This window comes from Taudactylus pleione, unplaced genomic scaffold (assembly GCF_031769625.1).
Source record: "Taudactylus pleione unplaced genomic scaffold, aTauple2 ptg000720l, whole genome shotgun sequence".
In the NCBI taxonomy this organism is placed as follows: Eukaryota; Metazoa; Chordata; class Amphibia; order Anura; family Myobatrachidae; genus Taudactylus; species Taudactylus pleione.
Window position 1 is genome coordinate 1,468,696 of NW_028285122.1, and position 19,098 is coordinate 1,487,793.

At 43.0% G+C, this 19,098-nt stretch overlaps 1 protein-coding gene across 2 annotated transcripts in view; it reads right to left on the minus strand.

Moving 5' to 3' along the window:
- LOC148477384 (uncharacterized) overlaps positions 1-19,098 on the minus strand; it is a 428,950-nt gene that overhangs the window by 14,863 nt on the left and 394,989 nt on the right. The window contains exons 5-8 of one of the 2 annotated variants that reach the window (XM_088456828.1): positions 18,561-18,626; positions 17,330-17,368; positions 11,112-11,159; positions 6,514-6,533 (exon numbers count right to left, since the gene is read on the minus strand). In XM_088456828.1, the coding sequence (XP_088312954.1) occupies positions 6,514-6,533; positions 11,112-11,159; positions 17,330-17,368; positions 18,561-18,626 (173 nt within the window). Of the gene's footprint in view, positions 1-6,513; positions 6,534-11,111; positions 11,160-17,329; positions 17,372-18,560; positions 18,627-19,098 lie in introns of both variants that reach the window. The other variant, XM_088456827.1, reaches the window with a different exon arrangement.

Sequence of the window (19,098 nt, forward strand, 5' to 3'; positions counted from 1 at the left end):
TACTCGGTCTGGGTGCTATAGCACAATAGAAGCAGGCTGCTGGAGATACTGGGTCTGAGTGCTATGGCACAATAAAAGCAGGCTGCTGGAGATACTGGGTCTGAGTGCTATGGCACAGTAGAAGCAGGCTGCTGGAGATACTGGGTCTGAGTGCTATGGCACAATAGAAGCAGGCTGCTGGAGATACTGGGTCTGAGTGCTATATCACAATAGCAGCAGACTGCAGGGGATACTGGGTCTGAGTGCTATAGCACAATAGAAGAAGGCTGCTGGAGATACTGGATCTGAGTGCTATGGCACAATAGAAGATGGCTGCTGGAGATACTGGGTCTGAGTGTTATGGAACAGTAGAAGCAGACTGCTGGGGATACTGGATCTGAGTGCTATGGAACAGTAGAAGCAGACTGCTGGGGATACTGGGGCAGAGTGCTATGGCACAATAGAAGCAGGATGCTGGAGATACTGTATCTGAGTGCTATAGCACAATAGAAGCAGGCTGTTGGAGATACTGGGTCTGAGTGTTATGGAACAGTAGAAGCAGGCTGCTGGAGATACTGGATCTGAGTACTATGGAACAGTAGAAGCAGACTGCTGGGGATACTGGGTCTGAGTGCTATGGCACAATAGAAGCAGGATGCTGGAGATACTGGATCTGAGTGCTATGGCACAATAGAAGCAGGCTGCTGGAGATACTGGGTCTGAGTGCTATGGCACAATAGAAGCAGGCTGCTGGAGATACTGGGTCTGAGTGCTAAAGCACAATAGAAGCAGGCTGTTGGAGATACTGGGTCTGAGAGCTATTGCACAATAGAAGCTGGCTGCTGGAGATACTGAGTCTTAGAGCTATGGCACAGTAGAAGCAGGCTGCTGGAGATACTGGGTCTGAGTGCTATGGCACAGTAGAAGCAGGCTGATGGGGATACTGGATCTGAGTGCTACGGCACAATAGAAGCAGGCTGCTGGAGGTACTGGGTCTGAGTGCTATGGCACAATAGAAGTAGGCTGCTGGAGATACTGGGCCTGAGTGCTATGGCACAATAGAAGCAGGCTGCTGGAGATACTGGATCTGAGTGCTATGGCACAATAGAAGCAGGCTGCTGGAGATACTGGGTCTGAGTGCTATAGCACAATAGAAGCTGGCTGCTGGAGATACTGGGTCTGAGTGCTATGGCACAGTAGAAGCAGGCTGCTGGAGATACTGGGTCTGAGTCCTATGGCACAGTAGAAGCAGGCTGCTGGCGAATCTGGGTCTGAGTGCTATGGCACAGTAGAAGCAGGCTGCTGGAGATACTGAGTCTGAGTCCTATGGCACAGTAGAAGCAGGCTGCTGGAGATATTGGGTCTGAGTGCTATGGCACAATAGAAGCAGGCTGCTGGAGATACTGGGTCTGAATGCTATGGCACAATAGAAGCAGGCTGCTGGAGATACTGGGTTTGAGTGCTATAGAACAATAGAAGCAGGCTCCTGGAGATACTGGGTCTGAGTGCTATGGCACAATAGAAGCAGGCTGCTGGAGATACTGGATCTGAGTGCTATGGCACAATAGAAGCAGGCTGCTGGAGATACTGGATCTGAGTGCTATGGCACAATAGAAGCTGGCTGCGGGAGATACTGGGTCTGAGAGATATGGCACAATAGAAGCAGGCAGCTGGAGATACTGGGTCAGAGTGATATGGCACAATAGAAGCAGGCTGCTGGAGTTTCTGGGTCTGAGTGCTATTGCACAATAGAAGCAGGCTGCTGGAGATACTGGGTCTGAGTGCTATAGCGCAATAGAAGCAGGCTGCTGGAGATACTGGGTCTGAGTGCTATGGAACAATAGAAGCAAGCTGCTGGAGATACTGGGTCTGAGTCCTATGGCACAGTAGAAGCAGGCTGCTGGAGATACTGGGTCTGAGTGCTATGGTACAATAGAAGCAGGCTGCTGGAGATACTGGGTCTGAGTGCTATGGCACAGTAGAAGAAGGCTGCTGGAGATACTGGGTCTGAGTGCTATGGCACAATAGAAGCAGGCTGCTGGAGATACTGGGTCTGAGTGCTATGGCACAATAGAAGCAGGCTGCTGGAGATACTGGGTCTGAGTGCTATGGCACAATAGAAGCAGGCTGCTGGAGATACTGGGTCTGAGTGCTATGGCACAATAGAAGCAGGCTGCTGGAGATACTGGGTCTGAGTGCTATGGCACAACAGAAGCAGGCTGCTGAAGATACTGGGTTGGAGTGCTATGGCACAATAGAAGCAGGCTGCTGGAGATACTGGGTCTGAGTCATATGGCACAATAGAAGCAGACTGCTGGGGATACTGGATCTGAGTGCTATGGAACAGTAGAAGCAGGCTGCTGGAGATACTGGGTCTGAGAGCTATGACACAATAGAATCAGGCTGCTGGAGATACTGGATCTGAGTGCAAGCACAATAGAATTAGGCTGCTGGAGATACTGGGTCTGAGTGCTGTAGCACGATAGAAGCAGGCTGCTGGAGATACTGGGACTGAGTATTATTGCACAATAGAAGCAGGCTGCTGGAGATACTGGGTCTGAGTACAATGGCACAATAGAAGCAGGCTGATGGTGATACTGGGTCTGAGTGGTATGGCACAATTGAAGTAGGCTGCTGGAGATACTCGGTCTGAGTGCTATGGCACAATAGAAGCAGGCTGCTGGAGATACTGGATCTGAGTGTTATAGCACGATAGAAGCAGGCTGCTGGAGATACTGGGTCTGAGTGCTATGGCACAATAGAAGCAGGCTGCTGGAGATGTTGGGTCTGAGTGCTTTGGCACAACAGAAGCAGGCTGCTGGAGATACTGGGTCTGAGTGCTATAGCACGATAGAAGCAGGCTGCTGGAGATGCTGGGTCTGAGTGCTACGGCACTATAGAAGCAGGCTGCTGGAGATACTGGATCTGTTCTATGGCACAATAGAAGCAGGCTGCTAGAGATACTGGATCTGAGTGCTATGGCACAATAGAAGCAGGCTGCTGGAGATGCTGGGTCTGAGAGCTATAGCACAATAGAAAGGCTGCTGGAGATACTGGGTCTGAGTGCTATGGTACAGTAGAAGCAGGCTGCTGGAGATACTGGTTCTGAGTGCTATAGCACAATAGGAGCAGACTGCTGGAGATACAGGGTCTGAGTGCTATGGGACAATAGAAGCAGGCTGCTGGATATACTGGGTCTGAGTGCTAAAGCAAAATAGAAGCAGACAGCTGGAGATACTGGGTCTGAGTGCTATGGCACAATAGAAGCAGGCTGCTGGAGATACTGGGTCTGAGTGCTATGAAACAATAGAAGCAGGGTGCTGGAGATACTGGATCTGAGTGCTATGGCACAGTAGAAGCAGGCTGCTGGAGATACTGGGTCTGAGTCCTATGGCACAGTAGAAGCAGGCTGCTGGAGATATTGGATCTGAGTGCTATGGCACAGTAGAAGCAGGCTGCTGGAGATACTGGGTCTGAGTGATATGGCACAGTAGAAGCAGGCTGCAGGAGATACTGGATCTGAGTGCTATAGCACAATAGAAGCAGGCTGCTGGAGATACTGGATCTGAGTGCTATGGCACAATAGAAGCAGGCTGCTGGAGATACTGGATCTGAGTGCTATGGCACAATAGAAGCTGGCTGCTGGAGATACTGAGTCTGAGTGCTTTGAAACAATAGAAGCAGGCTGATGTAGATACTGGATCTGAGTGCTATGGCACAGTAGAAGCAGGTTGATGAGGATACTGGGTCTGAGTGCTATGGCACAATAGAAGCAGGCTGCTGGAGATTCTTCGGTCTGAGTGCTATGGCACAATAGAAGCAGGCAGCTGTAAATTCTTCGGTCTGAGTGCTATGGCACAATAGAAGCAGGCTGCTGGAGATACTGGATCTGAGTGCTATGGCACAGTAGAAGCAGGCTGATGGGGATACTGGGTCTGAGTGCTATGGCACAATAGAAGCAGGCTGATGGAGATTCTTCGGTCTGAGTGCTATGGCACAATAGAAGCAGTCTGCTGGAGATTCTTCGGTCTGAGTGCTATGGCACGATAGAAGCAGGCTGCTGGAGATACTGGGTCTGAGTGCTATGGCACAATGGAAGCAGGCTGCTGGAGATACTGGATCTGAGTGCTATGGCACAATAGCAGGCTGCTGCAGATACTGTGTCTGAGTGCTATGGCACAATAGAAGCAGGCTGCAGGAGATTCTGGGTCTGAGTGCTATAGCACAATAGAAGCAGGCTGCTGGAGATACTGGGTCTGAGTGCTATGGCACAATAGAAGCAGGCTGCTGGAGATACTGGATCTGAGTGCTATGGCACAGTAGAAGCAGGCTGCTGGAGATACTGGGTCTGAGTGCTATGGCACAACAGAAGCAGGCTGCTGGAGATACTGGGTCTGGGTGCTATGGCACAATAGAAGCAGGCTGCTGGAGATACTGGATCTGAGTGCTATGGCACAATAGAAGCAGGCTGCTGGAGATACTGGATCTGAGTGCTATGGCACAATAGAAGCAGGCTGCTGGAGATACTGGATCTGAGTGCTATAGTATGATAGAAGCAGGCTGCTGGAGATACTGGAACTGGGTGCCGGAATCACAACTAAAGTAGACTGCAGGAGTGTATCAGGACTGAATGCTGGGAAGTAATTCTTGTGCATGAAACTTGAACAGGCTGACACAGAATACTGAAGTAAACAACTTGTACTGGCTAAAACACAATGCTCTGACACAAATAATAGAGCATTTGTGTTGGAACACACCTTGGGCAAAATTTATTAAGTGGCAGGTTCTAAATCCCCGGCGGTTTGTTGGCGGTTTGACGGCGGGTTCTAAACCTTGGGGGTTTGGTGGTGGTTTTGCTGCAGTTTACAAATGACAGCCCTGTTCTATTCTATTCTAAAATGTTTATTGACAGCGGTTTTGTGGCAGTTTTGCAGCGGTTTTGGACTTAGTAAATCTGCAGAAAGCAAAACCGCCACCAAACCACCAGGGTTTAGAAACCGCCGCTTAGTAAATTTTGCCCCAAGTCTAAATACTTTGAGAAGCAAATATTGAAGCAGGTTTGCTGGATTGCCCTGGAGATATACTGTGAAACAATTACTGGAGCAGGTTTGCTGGACTGCACTGGAACAATGCTGCAAAGCCAATACTGTAGCAGGTTTTCTAATAAGCACTGGAGCAGAATGCTGAGATGCAAAACAGACACAGACGCCTAGGTACTGATCCTCTGAGAGAGATTCTGTACTAAGACTGTGCTGTCAGAAGTTTCTGTTTTAAATAGGGCACCCTAAGTGCTGATAGGCTTAGTGAGACAAGTGAGCAGAGTGCTGGCAGTTGGTTAGACAGAATGGATCATGTGACAGTCCAAGATGGCGGCACCCATGAGGCAGAACAGCATGAACTGCTTGGAGAGGAATGTCAGCCACATTTACAAATTAGTGACCACAGATCTCAGGTACGCCACTGGCAGCCAACAGGGACACAGATGGCAGTAATGTGACACTGCCAGGCATGGTATTTGGGAACTGATTCAGGAACTGATTCAGGCCCGCTCGCGAGCGCTATGCGATGGGCAAACCATCGCTCTGGGTCTCGTACCAAAGGGGGCGTGCTGTCGATGTTGAGCGACAGCACGCCCCCTTTGGTGGGCGGGCCAGGGGAGTGGCTGCCCAAATGGAGGCGTTCCCTTGTGAATGCCTCCGTTTGGGGGCGGCCCCACTGACATCACGAGTGATGTCAGTGGGAGAGATTTCAGCTCTGTGAGAGCCGAAATCTCTCTGGGGCTTGCGGCAACGAGACCCTACCACAAGGGTCTCGTCATAAGCCCAATGGTCGCGATGGTCTTGACCATCGCAACCATCTTACTGGCCGCTCGCTATAGCTGTGGGTGGTCACCCACAGCTATGCGAGCGGCCAGGAGGCTGCTCTAAAAAACAAGAAGGCCGGCCCTGATTCAGAGCGAGCGTTCTGTCAGAGCGTCCGGCTCTGAATCAGGGCCACTGTCCCAAACCATGCATGTCCTTTGTGGCTTGCACATGTGCTAGCCAACAGCCAAGGAATTCCCAGAAGGACTACTGGGTCATAAAGTCCTCGCACAATGGATGAGCTGTCCTTTGCAGCTTTAATCTTAAATCTACATTCAAATGGCATTAATAAATGCCACTATTCATGTGGTAAGTGACGGGATGTTACGCATTCAAAATGCTTCCTTGTCTAACTGGCCAGAGAGATGAAGAGACCTGGTGTCTGAGCTATCTCTGCTGTTTGTCAGGTATTTTGTGCCAATTTTCAATACCACAACTTGATAAATATGGTGGTTTCTATTTTTTAAAGGTAATAAATCAGGATGATGATGTGTAATGTGTGGGGTTTGGGAAAATAGTGGTTTGTGGTGAAGTATTTACAGTATCTAAAACTGAGCTGGTTCTTATTGATAGTTTTGAAATTATTAAATACATGTTCTAGATAACTTCATGACTATATACATATATATATTTATTTATTATACTGTACATTGAGCAATTTTGAATTTATTACCTCATTACTTTCTTTCACATCTAGAATAGAGAATAATACAAACAATAAATCAGACTGATACATAATGAGGAATGTCAGTAACACATCAAGGTCACATTAACAAGATAAACAAGGAAGAGCTGATTTATGAAGCACAGATTGCCCATTGTGCCGCCTGTCTTTTGGGATTACCCTTTGTCCTCATGCCTGGGTCGAGTTTTAGGTTGTGGGGTCCAGGGGTGTATCAAGGGAGGAGGGGGCCCGTGTTATCTCCCTGTTCGGGCCCCCTCCTCTCTACCTGGCTCCCATCAGCAAACTGACAGAAGCAGTAGACTCCGAGCACTAGATTGGGTGCAGGGTGTGCGTTGCATATGGGCCCCTGGGTCCAAGGAGGGCCCGCACCACACACCCTGCACCCATACTTTATTTTTTATATTTACCTCTCCACCACTTTCCCGGTGATTTCCTTCTGCACATACGCAAAATGCTGGGCAAATGGCCACAGTGGCCAATTTCCTGGCGTTTTCAGCAGCGCTTCTCTGTGGGACATCGGAGAGCGGAGAGGTAAGTATGAAAAAAAAGTATGAATGCTGGGTGTGTAGCACTGAGACTGAGTTGGGAGTAAAGTAAAACAAGAGCAAGTAACACTGTATCAGAACAATCCATGTTACACTGCAAGAGGAAGTAACATTGTATCAGGACAATCCATGTTACACTGCAAGAGGAAGTAACATTGTATCAGGACAATCCATGTTACACTGCAAGAGGAAGTAACACTGTATCAGGACAATCCATGTTACACTGCAAGAGGAAGTAACATTGTAACAGGACAATCCATGTTACACTGCAAGAGGAAGTAACACTGTATCAGGACAATCCATGTTACACTGCAAGAGGAAGTAACATTGTATCAGGACAATCCATGTTACACTGCAAGAGGATGTAACATTGTATCAGGACAATCCATGTTACATTGCAAGAGGCAGTAACACTGTATCAGGACAATCCATGTTACACTGCAAGAGGAAGTAACATTGTATCAGGACAATCCATGTTACACTGCAAGAGGAAGTAACACTGTATCAGGACAATCCATGTTACACTGCAAGAGGAAGTAACACTGTATCAGGACAATCCATGTTACACTGCAAGAGGAAGTAACACTGTATCAGGACAATCCATGTTACACTGCAAGAGGAAGTAACATTGTATCAGGACAATCCATGTTACACTGCAAGAGGAAGTAACATTGTATCAGGACGATCCATGTTACACTGCAAGAGGAAGTAACACTGTATCAGGATGATCCATGTTACACTGCAAGAGGAAGTAACATTGTATCAGGACAATCCATGTTTCACTGCAAGAGGAAGTAACACTGTATCAGGACGATCCATGTTACACTGCAAGAGGAAGTTACATTGTATCAGGGCGATCCATGTTACACTGCAAGATGAAGTAACATTGTATCAGGACAATCCATGTTACACTGCAAGAGGAAGTAACATTGTATCAGGACGATCCATGTTACACTGCAAGAGGAAGTAACACTGTATCAGGATGATCCATGTTACACTGCAAGAGGAAGTAACATTGTATCAGGACAATCCATGTTACACTGCAAGAGGATGTAACATTGTATCAGGACAATCCATGTTACATTGCAAGAGGAAGTAACACTGTATCAGGACAATCCATGTTACACTGCAAGAGGAAGTAACATTGTATCAGGACAATCCATGTTACACTGCAAGAGGAAGTAACACTGTATCAGGACAATCCATGTTACACTGCAAGAGGATGTAACACTGTATCAGGACAATCCATGTTACACTGCAAGAGGAAGTAACACTGTATCAGGACAATCCATGTTACACTGCAAGAGGAAGTAACATTGTATCAGGACAATCCATGTTACATTGCAAGAGGAAGTAACATTGTATCAGGACGATCCATGTTACACTGCAAGAGGAAGTAACACTGTATCAGGATGATCCATGTTACACTGCAAGAGGAAGTAACATTGTATCAGGACAATCCATGTTTCACTGCAAGAGGAAGTAACACTGTATCAGGACGATCCATGTTACACTGCAAGAGGAAGTTACATTGTATCAGGGCGATCCATGTTACACTGCAAGAGGAAGTAACATTGTATCAGGACAATCCATGTTACACTGCAAGAGCAAGTAACATTGTATCAGGACAATTCATGTTACACTGCAAGAGCAAGTAACATTGTATCAGGACAATCCATGTTACACTGCAAGAGGAAGTAACACTGTATCAGGACAATCCATGTTACACTGCAAGAGGAAGTAACATTGTATCAGGACAATCCATGTTACACTGCAAGAGAAAGTAACACTGTATCAGGACAATCCATGATACACTGCAAGAGGAAGTAACACTGTATCAGGACAATCCATGTTACACTGCAAGAGGAAGTAACATTGTATCAGGACAATCCATGTTACACTGCAAGAGAAAGTAACACTGTATCAGGACAATCCATGTTACACTGCAAGAGGAAGTAACATTGTATCAGGACAATTCATGTTACACTGCAAGAGCAAGTAACATTGTATAAGGACAATTCATGTTACACTGCAAGAGGAAGTAACATTTTATCAGGACAATCCATGTTACACTGCAAGATCAAGTAACATTGTATCAGGACAATCCATGTTACACTGCAAGATCAAGTAACATTGTATCAGGACAATCCATGTTACACTGCAAGAGCAAGTAACATTGTATCAGGAAAATCCATGTTACACTGCAAGAGGAAGTAACATTGTATCAGGACGATCCATGTTACACTGCAAGAGGAAGTAACATTGTATCAGGACGATCCATGTTACACTGCAAGAGGAAGTAACACTGTATCAGGACAATCCATGTTACACTGCAAGAGGAAGTAACACTGTATCAGGACAATCCATGTTACATTGCAAGAGGAAGTAACGCTGTATCAGGACAATCCATGTTACACTGCAAGAGGAAGTAACACTGTATCAGAACAATCCATGCTACACTGCAAGAGGAAGTAACACTGTATCAGGACAATCCTTGTTACACTGCAAGAGGAAGTAACATTGTATCAGGACAATCCATGTTACACTGCAATAGGAAGTAACATTGTATCAGGACAATCCATGTTACACTGCAAGAGGAAGTAACATTGTATCAGGACAATCCATGTTACACTGCAAGAGGAAGTAACACTGTATCAGGACAATCCATGTTACACTGCAAGAGGAAGTAACATTGTATCAGGACAATCCATGTTACACTGCAAGAGAAAGTAACACTGTATCAGGACAATCCATGTTACACTGCAAGAGGAAGTAACATTGTATCAGGACAATTTATGTTACACTGCAAGAGCAAGTAACATTGTATAAGGACAATTCATGTTACACTGCAAGAGGAAGTAACATTTTATCAGGACAATCCATGTTACACTGCAAGAGGAAGTAACATTGTATCAGGACAATCCATGTTACACTGCAAGATCAAGTAACATTGTATCAGGACAATCCATGTTACACTGGAAGAGCAAGTAACATTGTATCACGAAAATCCATGTTACACTGCAAGAGGAAGTAACATTGTATCAGGACGATCCATGTTACACTGCAAGAGGAAGTAACATTGTATCAGGACGATCCATGTTACACTGCAAGAGGAAGTAACACTGTATCAGGACAATCCATGTTACACTGCAAGAGGAAGTAACACTGTATCAGGACAATCCATGTTACATTGCAAGAGGAAGTAACGCTGTATCAGGACAATCCATGTTACACTGCAAGAGGAAGTAACACTGTATCAGGACAATCCATGTTACACTGCAAGAGGAAGTAACACTGTATCAGGACAATCCTTGTTACACTGCAAGAGGAAGTAACATTGTATCAGGACAATCCATGTTACACTGCAATAGGAAGTAACATTGTATCAGGACAATCCATGTTACACTGCAAGAGGAAGTAACATTGTATCAGGACAATCCATGTTACACTGCAAGAGGAAGTAACATTGTATCAGGACAATCCATGTTTCACTGAAAAGGGCGTAAATACATGTATTTTGTCTGCATGCAGGTACAAATGCTGGGCAGCTTATCTTACACTGCAATTTAGATTTTAGTTTGGACACGTCCCTCCCAAATCTAAGGGATAAATTTAAAGGTTGATTTTGATCTATTTCAAATCGATCTAAATCAAACTAAATTGTTGTTGTGTTTCTGGGGATAAATCAAATTTACTAACACTTAAAAAAGCAAATCCAAAATTGTCTGTTAGTAAATGTGATTTAGCCCCAGAAACACAACAACAATTTAGTTTGATGTAGATTGATTTGAAATAGATCTAAATTGACCTTTAGTAAAAAAAAAACTAAATGTCTCAGCACATTTTAAATCTGCCCCACCTCTGCCCCACCTATGCCCCTCCTGCAGCGCAACATGTGTGCAAAGCTGTTTGCTCCTTTTGCTGTAATCTGTGCCCAGCTCTAAATCAAACCCTTGGTGTGCATGGTAACTTCTTGTTCTTTGTACATGGATATATATATATAATAGTATATGCTGGAATCTGGCTCTGCTCATGTGTTACCTGTAAGAGTGTCACGATCGGATGCGGGAAGTAACCTTGGATGATGTCCTGAAAAGAGAGTAATACTGTCAGTACAACCAATGTATCTCATTATCACTAAAATAATGGTACACATACAGTAATTTTCTATTGTACAGATCTTATGCCTTCTGACTCAATCATTATGTTTTAGATTGTGTTTCTAATCAAGTTGTAACAATTAGTTTTCATGGTTCATAACTTGTAAAATGTTTGCCACTAGATTGACATCAATCTGCAAAGTCACATATGGTGAGCATGGGTTTTGTCAATGTCATCAATAGTGTAAATTAGACATGAGAGGTTCAGCTTCCCTGGTAACTGCATACACCTGAACTTCAAGGTTCTGAGTATTTCCGAATCCCGGTTTGGGTCCTCCCACCAAGTTTGGATTCCAAAACGAGGCAAAACATAATCTTTCCAGTGTCACATCTTGTGTGTTTTGGATTGCATATAAAACCCCTCCTTCATGACCAGGTGCCATGTCCCACAGGAGAGTGGAGGGAGAGGGAGTGGGCACTGTGAGCAGAAGCAGTGAGGAACAGAAACCTGTTCCTTCAAGTGTGTACAAACAATTGCCATTGTTGACTATCTAAAAATCATATCCATTAGTGCAAAAAAAAATTGCATAGTGTGTTTTCCTTTCAGTGTAAGTGAGGTTGTGTGTGGTGGCAACTCTCAAAAACGTGATACAACAATGTTTTCTGCTTCAGTTTGTCCTGCAAATGCTGCTGCAATGCACCACAGTGAAACACTATCATGACATGTAGTCAGGCTCTAAAGAATTGTCCAAATTTATTGACACCACTACCTTGATTCAACCTGATACAGTAATCTTCAATAGCATGGTGGAGGATTATTTTAATGACAATGTACAAATTAGCATGCCACACAGTCCCTTTGAATACTAGGAGGAAAAACAGCAATTTGGAGTTCCTTGTACAAACTAGACTTGGTTTACTTAAGCTGCCCACCCTCCAGTGTTTACCCGTAAAAAAAGTGTTTAGCACAGCTGAGAACCTAAAAGTGGTCAGCCTAGTAGTCTTCTTACAAAAAATGTGGAAAAACTGATGTTAAATAAAGAACAAAAAATTTTATGAGCACAACCTTTGCCACCAATTACAATGAAGTACAGAAACTTCTGTAATGGTGGATTCCAGTAAAAATAGCTAATATTGCATGATGAACATATTAACAATACTGATGAGGGTGAGGGTATGGATGATAGTAACATCTTCCAACTGATTAACAACACTGTTAACTGACTGTAATTCCATTGGTAGCTTGTTCTATGGGAGGTAAACAAACAAAGCACTTCATCCACAAAAGTGGCAGTCTTTGTCGATGAAGTGCTTGTTTGTTAAACTGTGCATGTCCTTTTCAATATACAATATAAGGGTGGATGGGAGGGTCCAAGGACATTTCCATCGTGCACTACCTTTCATTATGAGCTTTGCCAATATTGTGTGTGTTTGACAGGCAGTGTACTGTATATTATTACACAGTGCTGGGGCATTAATTTTCTTTTGTATCTTGCAATGCCATCATTCACCAGTTTCTAACACGGGCATATATGCCCTGTTTCATGCAGCTTCTCAGCAGATACAGACTAGTACCATGAAATCAAATAATTAATAATTAATCATTCAATTTGACTAGGCTACTACGCTGCCTTAAATCCTGAGGAATCAATCTCATTGGCATTTTGGATGCGTGTTTTTTGGTAGTGTTTTCTTTTCCATTTCTCCAATTTACTTTTTTTATAGTTAAATTATTAACAGTAATCAATTAATTAATCAATCTCTTTAGGATTCTTGTTTTTAATGGTTTGTTCCATTTATATATTTTTTTCATTTATAGTTATATTCAGTAATCAATCATTCAATCAATCCATCAATCAATCCATCTCATGTGGATTGTTGTTTTTGAATGATTTGTTCAATTTGTCAAATTCTTTTTCATTTGTAGTTATATTCTGTAATCATTCAATCAATTATTCAATTAACCTCATTTGAATTTTGGATGCTTTTTTGGAAGTGTTTTTCACTTCTCTGATTTGCTTTTTTTTACAGTTAAATTGTTAACACTAATCAATTAATCAATCAATCAATCAATGCTTTACCTGGCTTCCACTAAATAGTACTCAACCTCCATCTACTTTTGCTGACCTCTGGCCTCTGATCTAGTTCTTGATTAATGAAAACATTCTATAGCATAGTATAGTTTATATTAAACTGCCATCGTGTCTGCAACTGCAAGCACACTGTTTCCTAAATATGCTATATTCTTTTTTAACATGCCATGTGTTTTTTTGCCACTGCTCTGACACTTAGTTTAGCCAGTCAGCTCTCTGCATCCTTTGGTCAATATGGGTGAAAACTGAAAACAATATTGTGAGCTGTGAGGTGGTAAAAATTTACTAGAAATTAATATTATTGACAAAACAGGCCCAAATTACAGGACATTAGCTGTTTTATCAAATTTTAAAGAAATCCATATCCAACACCAAAACACCTGAGGGCAGTTTTGTCAAAACCAAAATACGATGATGAATTAGATCCAAAACCAAAACATGGTGGTCCGCACACATCTCTAGTGTAAACCAGATTAGTAACATAGCACAAGGTAGAACCTCTTCACCCCACCACTGAGCTAGCTCATTTGTTGAGTCAGTTCTGGGACTTTTCTCAAAGCCATAAATATCACAGTAGACTTTCTGTAAAATTAGAAGGCTCTAAAAGAAAGTCTTCTTGACAAACCACACCTGGATTTCCACTGTCATTGTCAGAGCAGAACTGGGCTTCTAGAGTACTGAGTGGGGTGTGAACTTTTACTCAATGTCATCAATAACATAAAATTGCTGCTACATCACAAGGTTCTAAAAAGAAGATTGTCAATGTGAACTTGGGGCCTGATTCAAACCCATTCGCTAAGCAGTGTACGCATGCTACGGGCAATTATTGCATGTTGGCGCATGCATATGCGGCAATATATGCATGCACAAGTCACTCATTGCAGTTGGGAATTGAGCGCTCGTAGGACACAGACTGGACGCTACTTTGAGTGACAGATAGTGCCGTTTGTGGGTGGTAACAGGGGAAGGTGGTTGGTAACAGGGGTGTGCTTAATTAGCAAAGAAGCATCATTGTACACATCACTTGGTTGTATTTCAGCCTGCAGTGATCGCAGTGCTTGCGGCGGGGTAAGGTCTACCTCAAGCGTTGCGTGCAGCTCCGATGGCTCTCAATGGTTTCGATTGTGGAGACACTTCCTGGAGATGACGTGTGCTAAGAAAGAAAGGTGGGTGTCTTTAAACTCTGGCATGTGATCACTCTGCTGTCTCTCTCTAAGACATAGAGGGTGTCCTTACACCACACAGTGCGATCACGGCATTTGCATAGCCGGCCCCTTTTAGCTGCGTGAGAGCGCAGCTTAGCGTCCGGGTCTGAATGAGCTCTTTAGGCTCTACCATCAGTGTCACACTACAGAGACATAAGGCCCTAGAGCCAGCGGATGCCATGAGCAAGACCTGAAACTATTCTCATTGTCAGTAATGCCCCATACAGTATCACACAAGAAAAAGAAACCTGCCTGGGGACATGAAACAGGGGCCACACACTGTAATAAAAGAGCCTAGCTACTAGCCACTTATCTTAGAAATGCTTTGAAGATAGAGATTTTTATAATATATTGTCCAGATAAAAAATATTACCATACTGTAGTATATTGAGAGAACACCTGAACCATGAACTCCTCCATCACTGCTTATAAAGCTGTCTAACTGATAAACCTCAGAGCCAAATCATTCATTAAGCAATTGCAATGTCATCGATATTATAAACCCACCTTGCACAACACCATAAGGCCTGGGCATCCAAGGCATGGACGCTCTCTTGTAGAGCACTTGGCTACAAGAGATGCACTCAATCATGTTCTGTTTAATTCATGGTTTCTCATCTTCATTATACTATGTAGAAGGACTCACTCACAAGGTGCTAAAAAGAAACATGTTGGTGATTTGAATCAAGGCCGTCATCACCGCTGCCAGGAGACCTCTGGGGGATAAGACTTATGAGCCAGCAGCTTTGTGTAATGTAGGTGATACTTTTGTCAGTATCATCAATCTAATAAATCAACCCGGTGCAACTAGAGAAGGTTTCTAAAAGTGGTCTGTAATATAGAGTAAATAGGCAGCACTAACAGTCCTCTCTGTAATGTCAATGGACTAAAATGTTTAGGGGGAGCTGTGTCAATCCTTGGAGAGAGATAAACTGGAGTAGTTGCCCAAAGCATCTAAACAGCTTCTAACTGTCATTTCAGAGACTGTGCTAGATAAATGACAGAAGCGTATTGTTGCTTTGGGCAAGTACGCCACTTTATCTCTCTCCAAGGCTTGGTACATCTCCCACTAACAGAGAAGCCAACAACTACAAAATGGTCTGTCTGGAGTAGCCCGGTTACTAAAACTCAGAGCCATCTTGAGTAAATGGTGAGATTTTTATTAAAGGCATTAACAAAAACTAACCGGGTGACCATCACAAGGCAAATACAAAAGGAATCTAGCCTGGGCCTTGAACACCACTGGGTTATAAGATTACTGAGCCTACAGACTCTTGTGCATGTGGTGAGACTTTTATTAAGGAATCTAATTCATCAACATTCTAAACCAGCATGGTACAAAAACACTGCCCAGGACTTCAATATAATGACCACAGAACAGCCTACTATAGCTTCTTGACCACTGAGAAAGTTCATATTTAGAGCCTGGTAATATATCACAAATTACAGGCTGAATGTCGATTTGAAAGATTTGAGCCAGTGCCATGACTATCACCTCTTATTGATAATTTGGCAACCAAACCACTGACCCCGGTGATGAATTAATGTCAAACAAAAAGCTTTTCTCATCAATAACATAAACCATCTTACTGTTACAAAATATAGTAAGAGGGAGCTGAATGGGGATATGAATCTGGGATTCCATTTTTGCTGTGTTGGTGTTGGAGCACCTCAAGCAACTGAGTCAGTCATGGGTTTAGTAAATATGAACACAATGTAAACAATATTGGAACCCATCCTGCAACCTCACAAGTTACAGAAAAGAAGCCACCTCCCATCCTGTGTATTCAATCAATGTTGATCAACATCATGATCAAGTCTGGTCTAGCAAGACAAGGAACAAAAAGAAAACCAGTCTAGAGTCCACAACCAGGGCCTCCACTACCTGGGCCTCCACATTCACTGTCAAATTGGAGCTTAGCTACATCCGCATGGGTCAGCTAATGCTTTAATTGAGGCACCAGACTTTAAGAAAAGCCAGTGGTGTCATAAACTAGCGTGGTGTAACATCACAATGTACTAAATGGAAACATACATGGATATACAAACCAGGGTCTCCACTATGACTGTCAGTGATGCATTTTGTTACCAGATTACAGAGGACATCTCATGCTTGGAGCATGGGGTGAGAGTTTCTCCATATAACTAAATAGTCATACCTGGTACTGCATCATAATGCTAATCAGACACCTGCTGGGTGAATTATTCTAGTTTCTCCACTAATAGTGACAGCAAAGCTCAGGTTATATGATCACTGAGACAGCTGATGCAGAAAGTCAAGTGACATTTCCAATTTTTATTACTAAAACGTGCCCACCTAAGAATTTTAGTGGGGCCTCTAATCTCTCTGCCTGTGCAGCACCTGGCTACAAGACCACTCAGCCAACTTATGTATTGAGACTTTTCTCTATATCATCTTGGTAGAATATAACACAGGTGCTTAAAGAAAATCTGTTTAGGAAATAGAACTGAGTTTCCACCACACAGTGACAGTTAGTCAAGAATGTTCATTAGACAATCAAGTCAGCTCATTCCTTATGTAAAGATTGGGACTTAACTCAATATCAGCAAAATCATAAACCAGCCAAAAGCAACATCACAAGGAAAAAATAGAATCCGGCTTAGGGATTCAGACAGGACCTTCATCATCATCTTCTAGCATCCACCTGATGTATGAAATGTGATGCTTTTCTCAGTGTCATCCTTATCAATAACCAGAAGAGTGCACCATCATTAGGTTCTATAAGGTGGCTCACATGAGGACAGTAACCGGGATCCCCCTCCATCGCTGCCAGAGCAGCTCCTGGCTAATAGATAATAGATCACAGAGAGATTTACACATTGTACCCCCATCTTATTACCTGAGCTGTACACACTGGATGATTTTGTACTGTATTGATCTGCTAGAGAAATAAGAGATTGTTAACATGAGATTACACCAGGACAGGCGTTTACAGTATGCCGTCTATCCCTTTATATACACAGGGTTTTCCACTTTAAATAACACATAAATAATAATTGTGCTCCATTCCCTCCCACCTCATACCAAGCTTTAGCAGATAACCATTGTCAATAAATCCTTCCTTCATGTATTCATGTTGCTATATGTTAAATGACACAAATATATTATTACATCAAGAAAATAGTAGCAATTGTTTAATGTTATAACAGTATCACCAGCTGCAGAGTCTGTGTGAGTACCATATACATCATCATTATTTGTTTTTATTTGTTAGCATGTTGTTATGACCAGGTTAGTCCCAGTTATCAATAGTCCCTTCTGGTTGCTCCCTGCCCTGTTATTTCTTTTTACATGTCTATAATAGTGCAGGTCCTACAAAATGTATCACACAAGGAATCAGAGCTTAGCGTGTAGGTGATGGTCAGAGGGGAGATCCGGCAGCAGCTGACAGAAGGCAGATTGGGCCAGGTGGGGCCACGTAGAACAGAAACAGCTGTGGGAAGAAGCTCTCCCATATTTCAGGGCACTTTTCTTTATGGTAGAGAAAATCTCCTGTGTAATCTATATATCAGCTGTGTAATGGCCCATGTGACTGTAATAACACAGTGAGTCACCTGTTTCCATCAGTCAGTCTCCTGCTGTCCTTCATTACTTCCTATATGTCAGAGCTGCAAACCTGCCTCTAATCAAACCTTAATTATTTTTATAGGGAAAATATTCAGCAAGGCTCCACCTATTCATAAGCCGGCCACACACTAGACCAACTTTCATCCAACCAGCCAACTAGTTGATTAGTTGGAATGAAAACCTGGTAAGGTATGGGAGCAAATGACAATCAGCAATTTGCTCCCAAACACCGGAAAATGGACAAAAACTATTATTTGAACAAATTGTTTTAATCAAACATTTAACAAACTTGTCTGACGCCATTTTCATCTGTTTTCTGGCATTTAGGAGCAAATTGCTGATCATCAGTTACTCCCATACGTTACCAGATTTTCATTCCAACCAATCAACTAGTTGGCTGGTTGGATGAAAGTTGGTCTAGTGTGTGGCCATCTTAAGTCATCCTAATTGCACCAGACAAATGGCTGCTATATTAGATGTTTCGTGTGATGACAGTACTGTACCTCTGGATTGTCTGGCGTAGTCATTTTCAGAAGATGATCCATCACTATCTCTTGGATCTACAAATTCTAAAACATAAATATAGAGAGTATTATATACACGGCGATAGATACTACGGTCACTTGTTCTTTATGACACCACATTTATAGACTGTTTATAAATAGGGGAACAATAATCCTCAGCCCACTAACATACCTGTAGCACTAACGTTTCTCTTTCTTAAGGTGCGTACACACATAACGATTTTTTGAACGATTTAACTATAATGACATCGTTATCGTTCAATCGTTGAAGAAATTGTTCAGTTTCTGAGTTACAACTATGAGCGATTATTGTTTATGCGCGTTCCCGGTTTTAGTTTGTAGTTCATTGTGACTGACCAACTGAACGATTTTCATTAAGGGAAGTTAGAAAAATCATTTGCAGTTCAAAAAATCATTCATTACACTTTAAAAAAATCTGACAGATAATCTGACAGAAAATCGTTCTTAAAACCGTTCAGAAAATCATTGGTAACAAAATCATTACGTGTGTATGCAC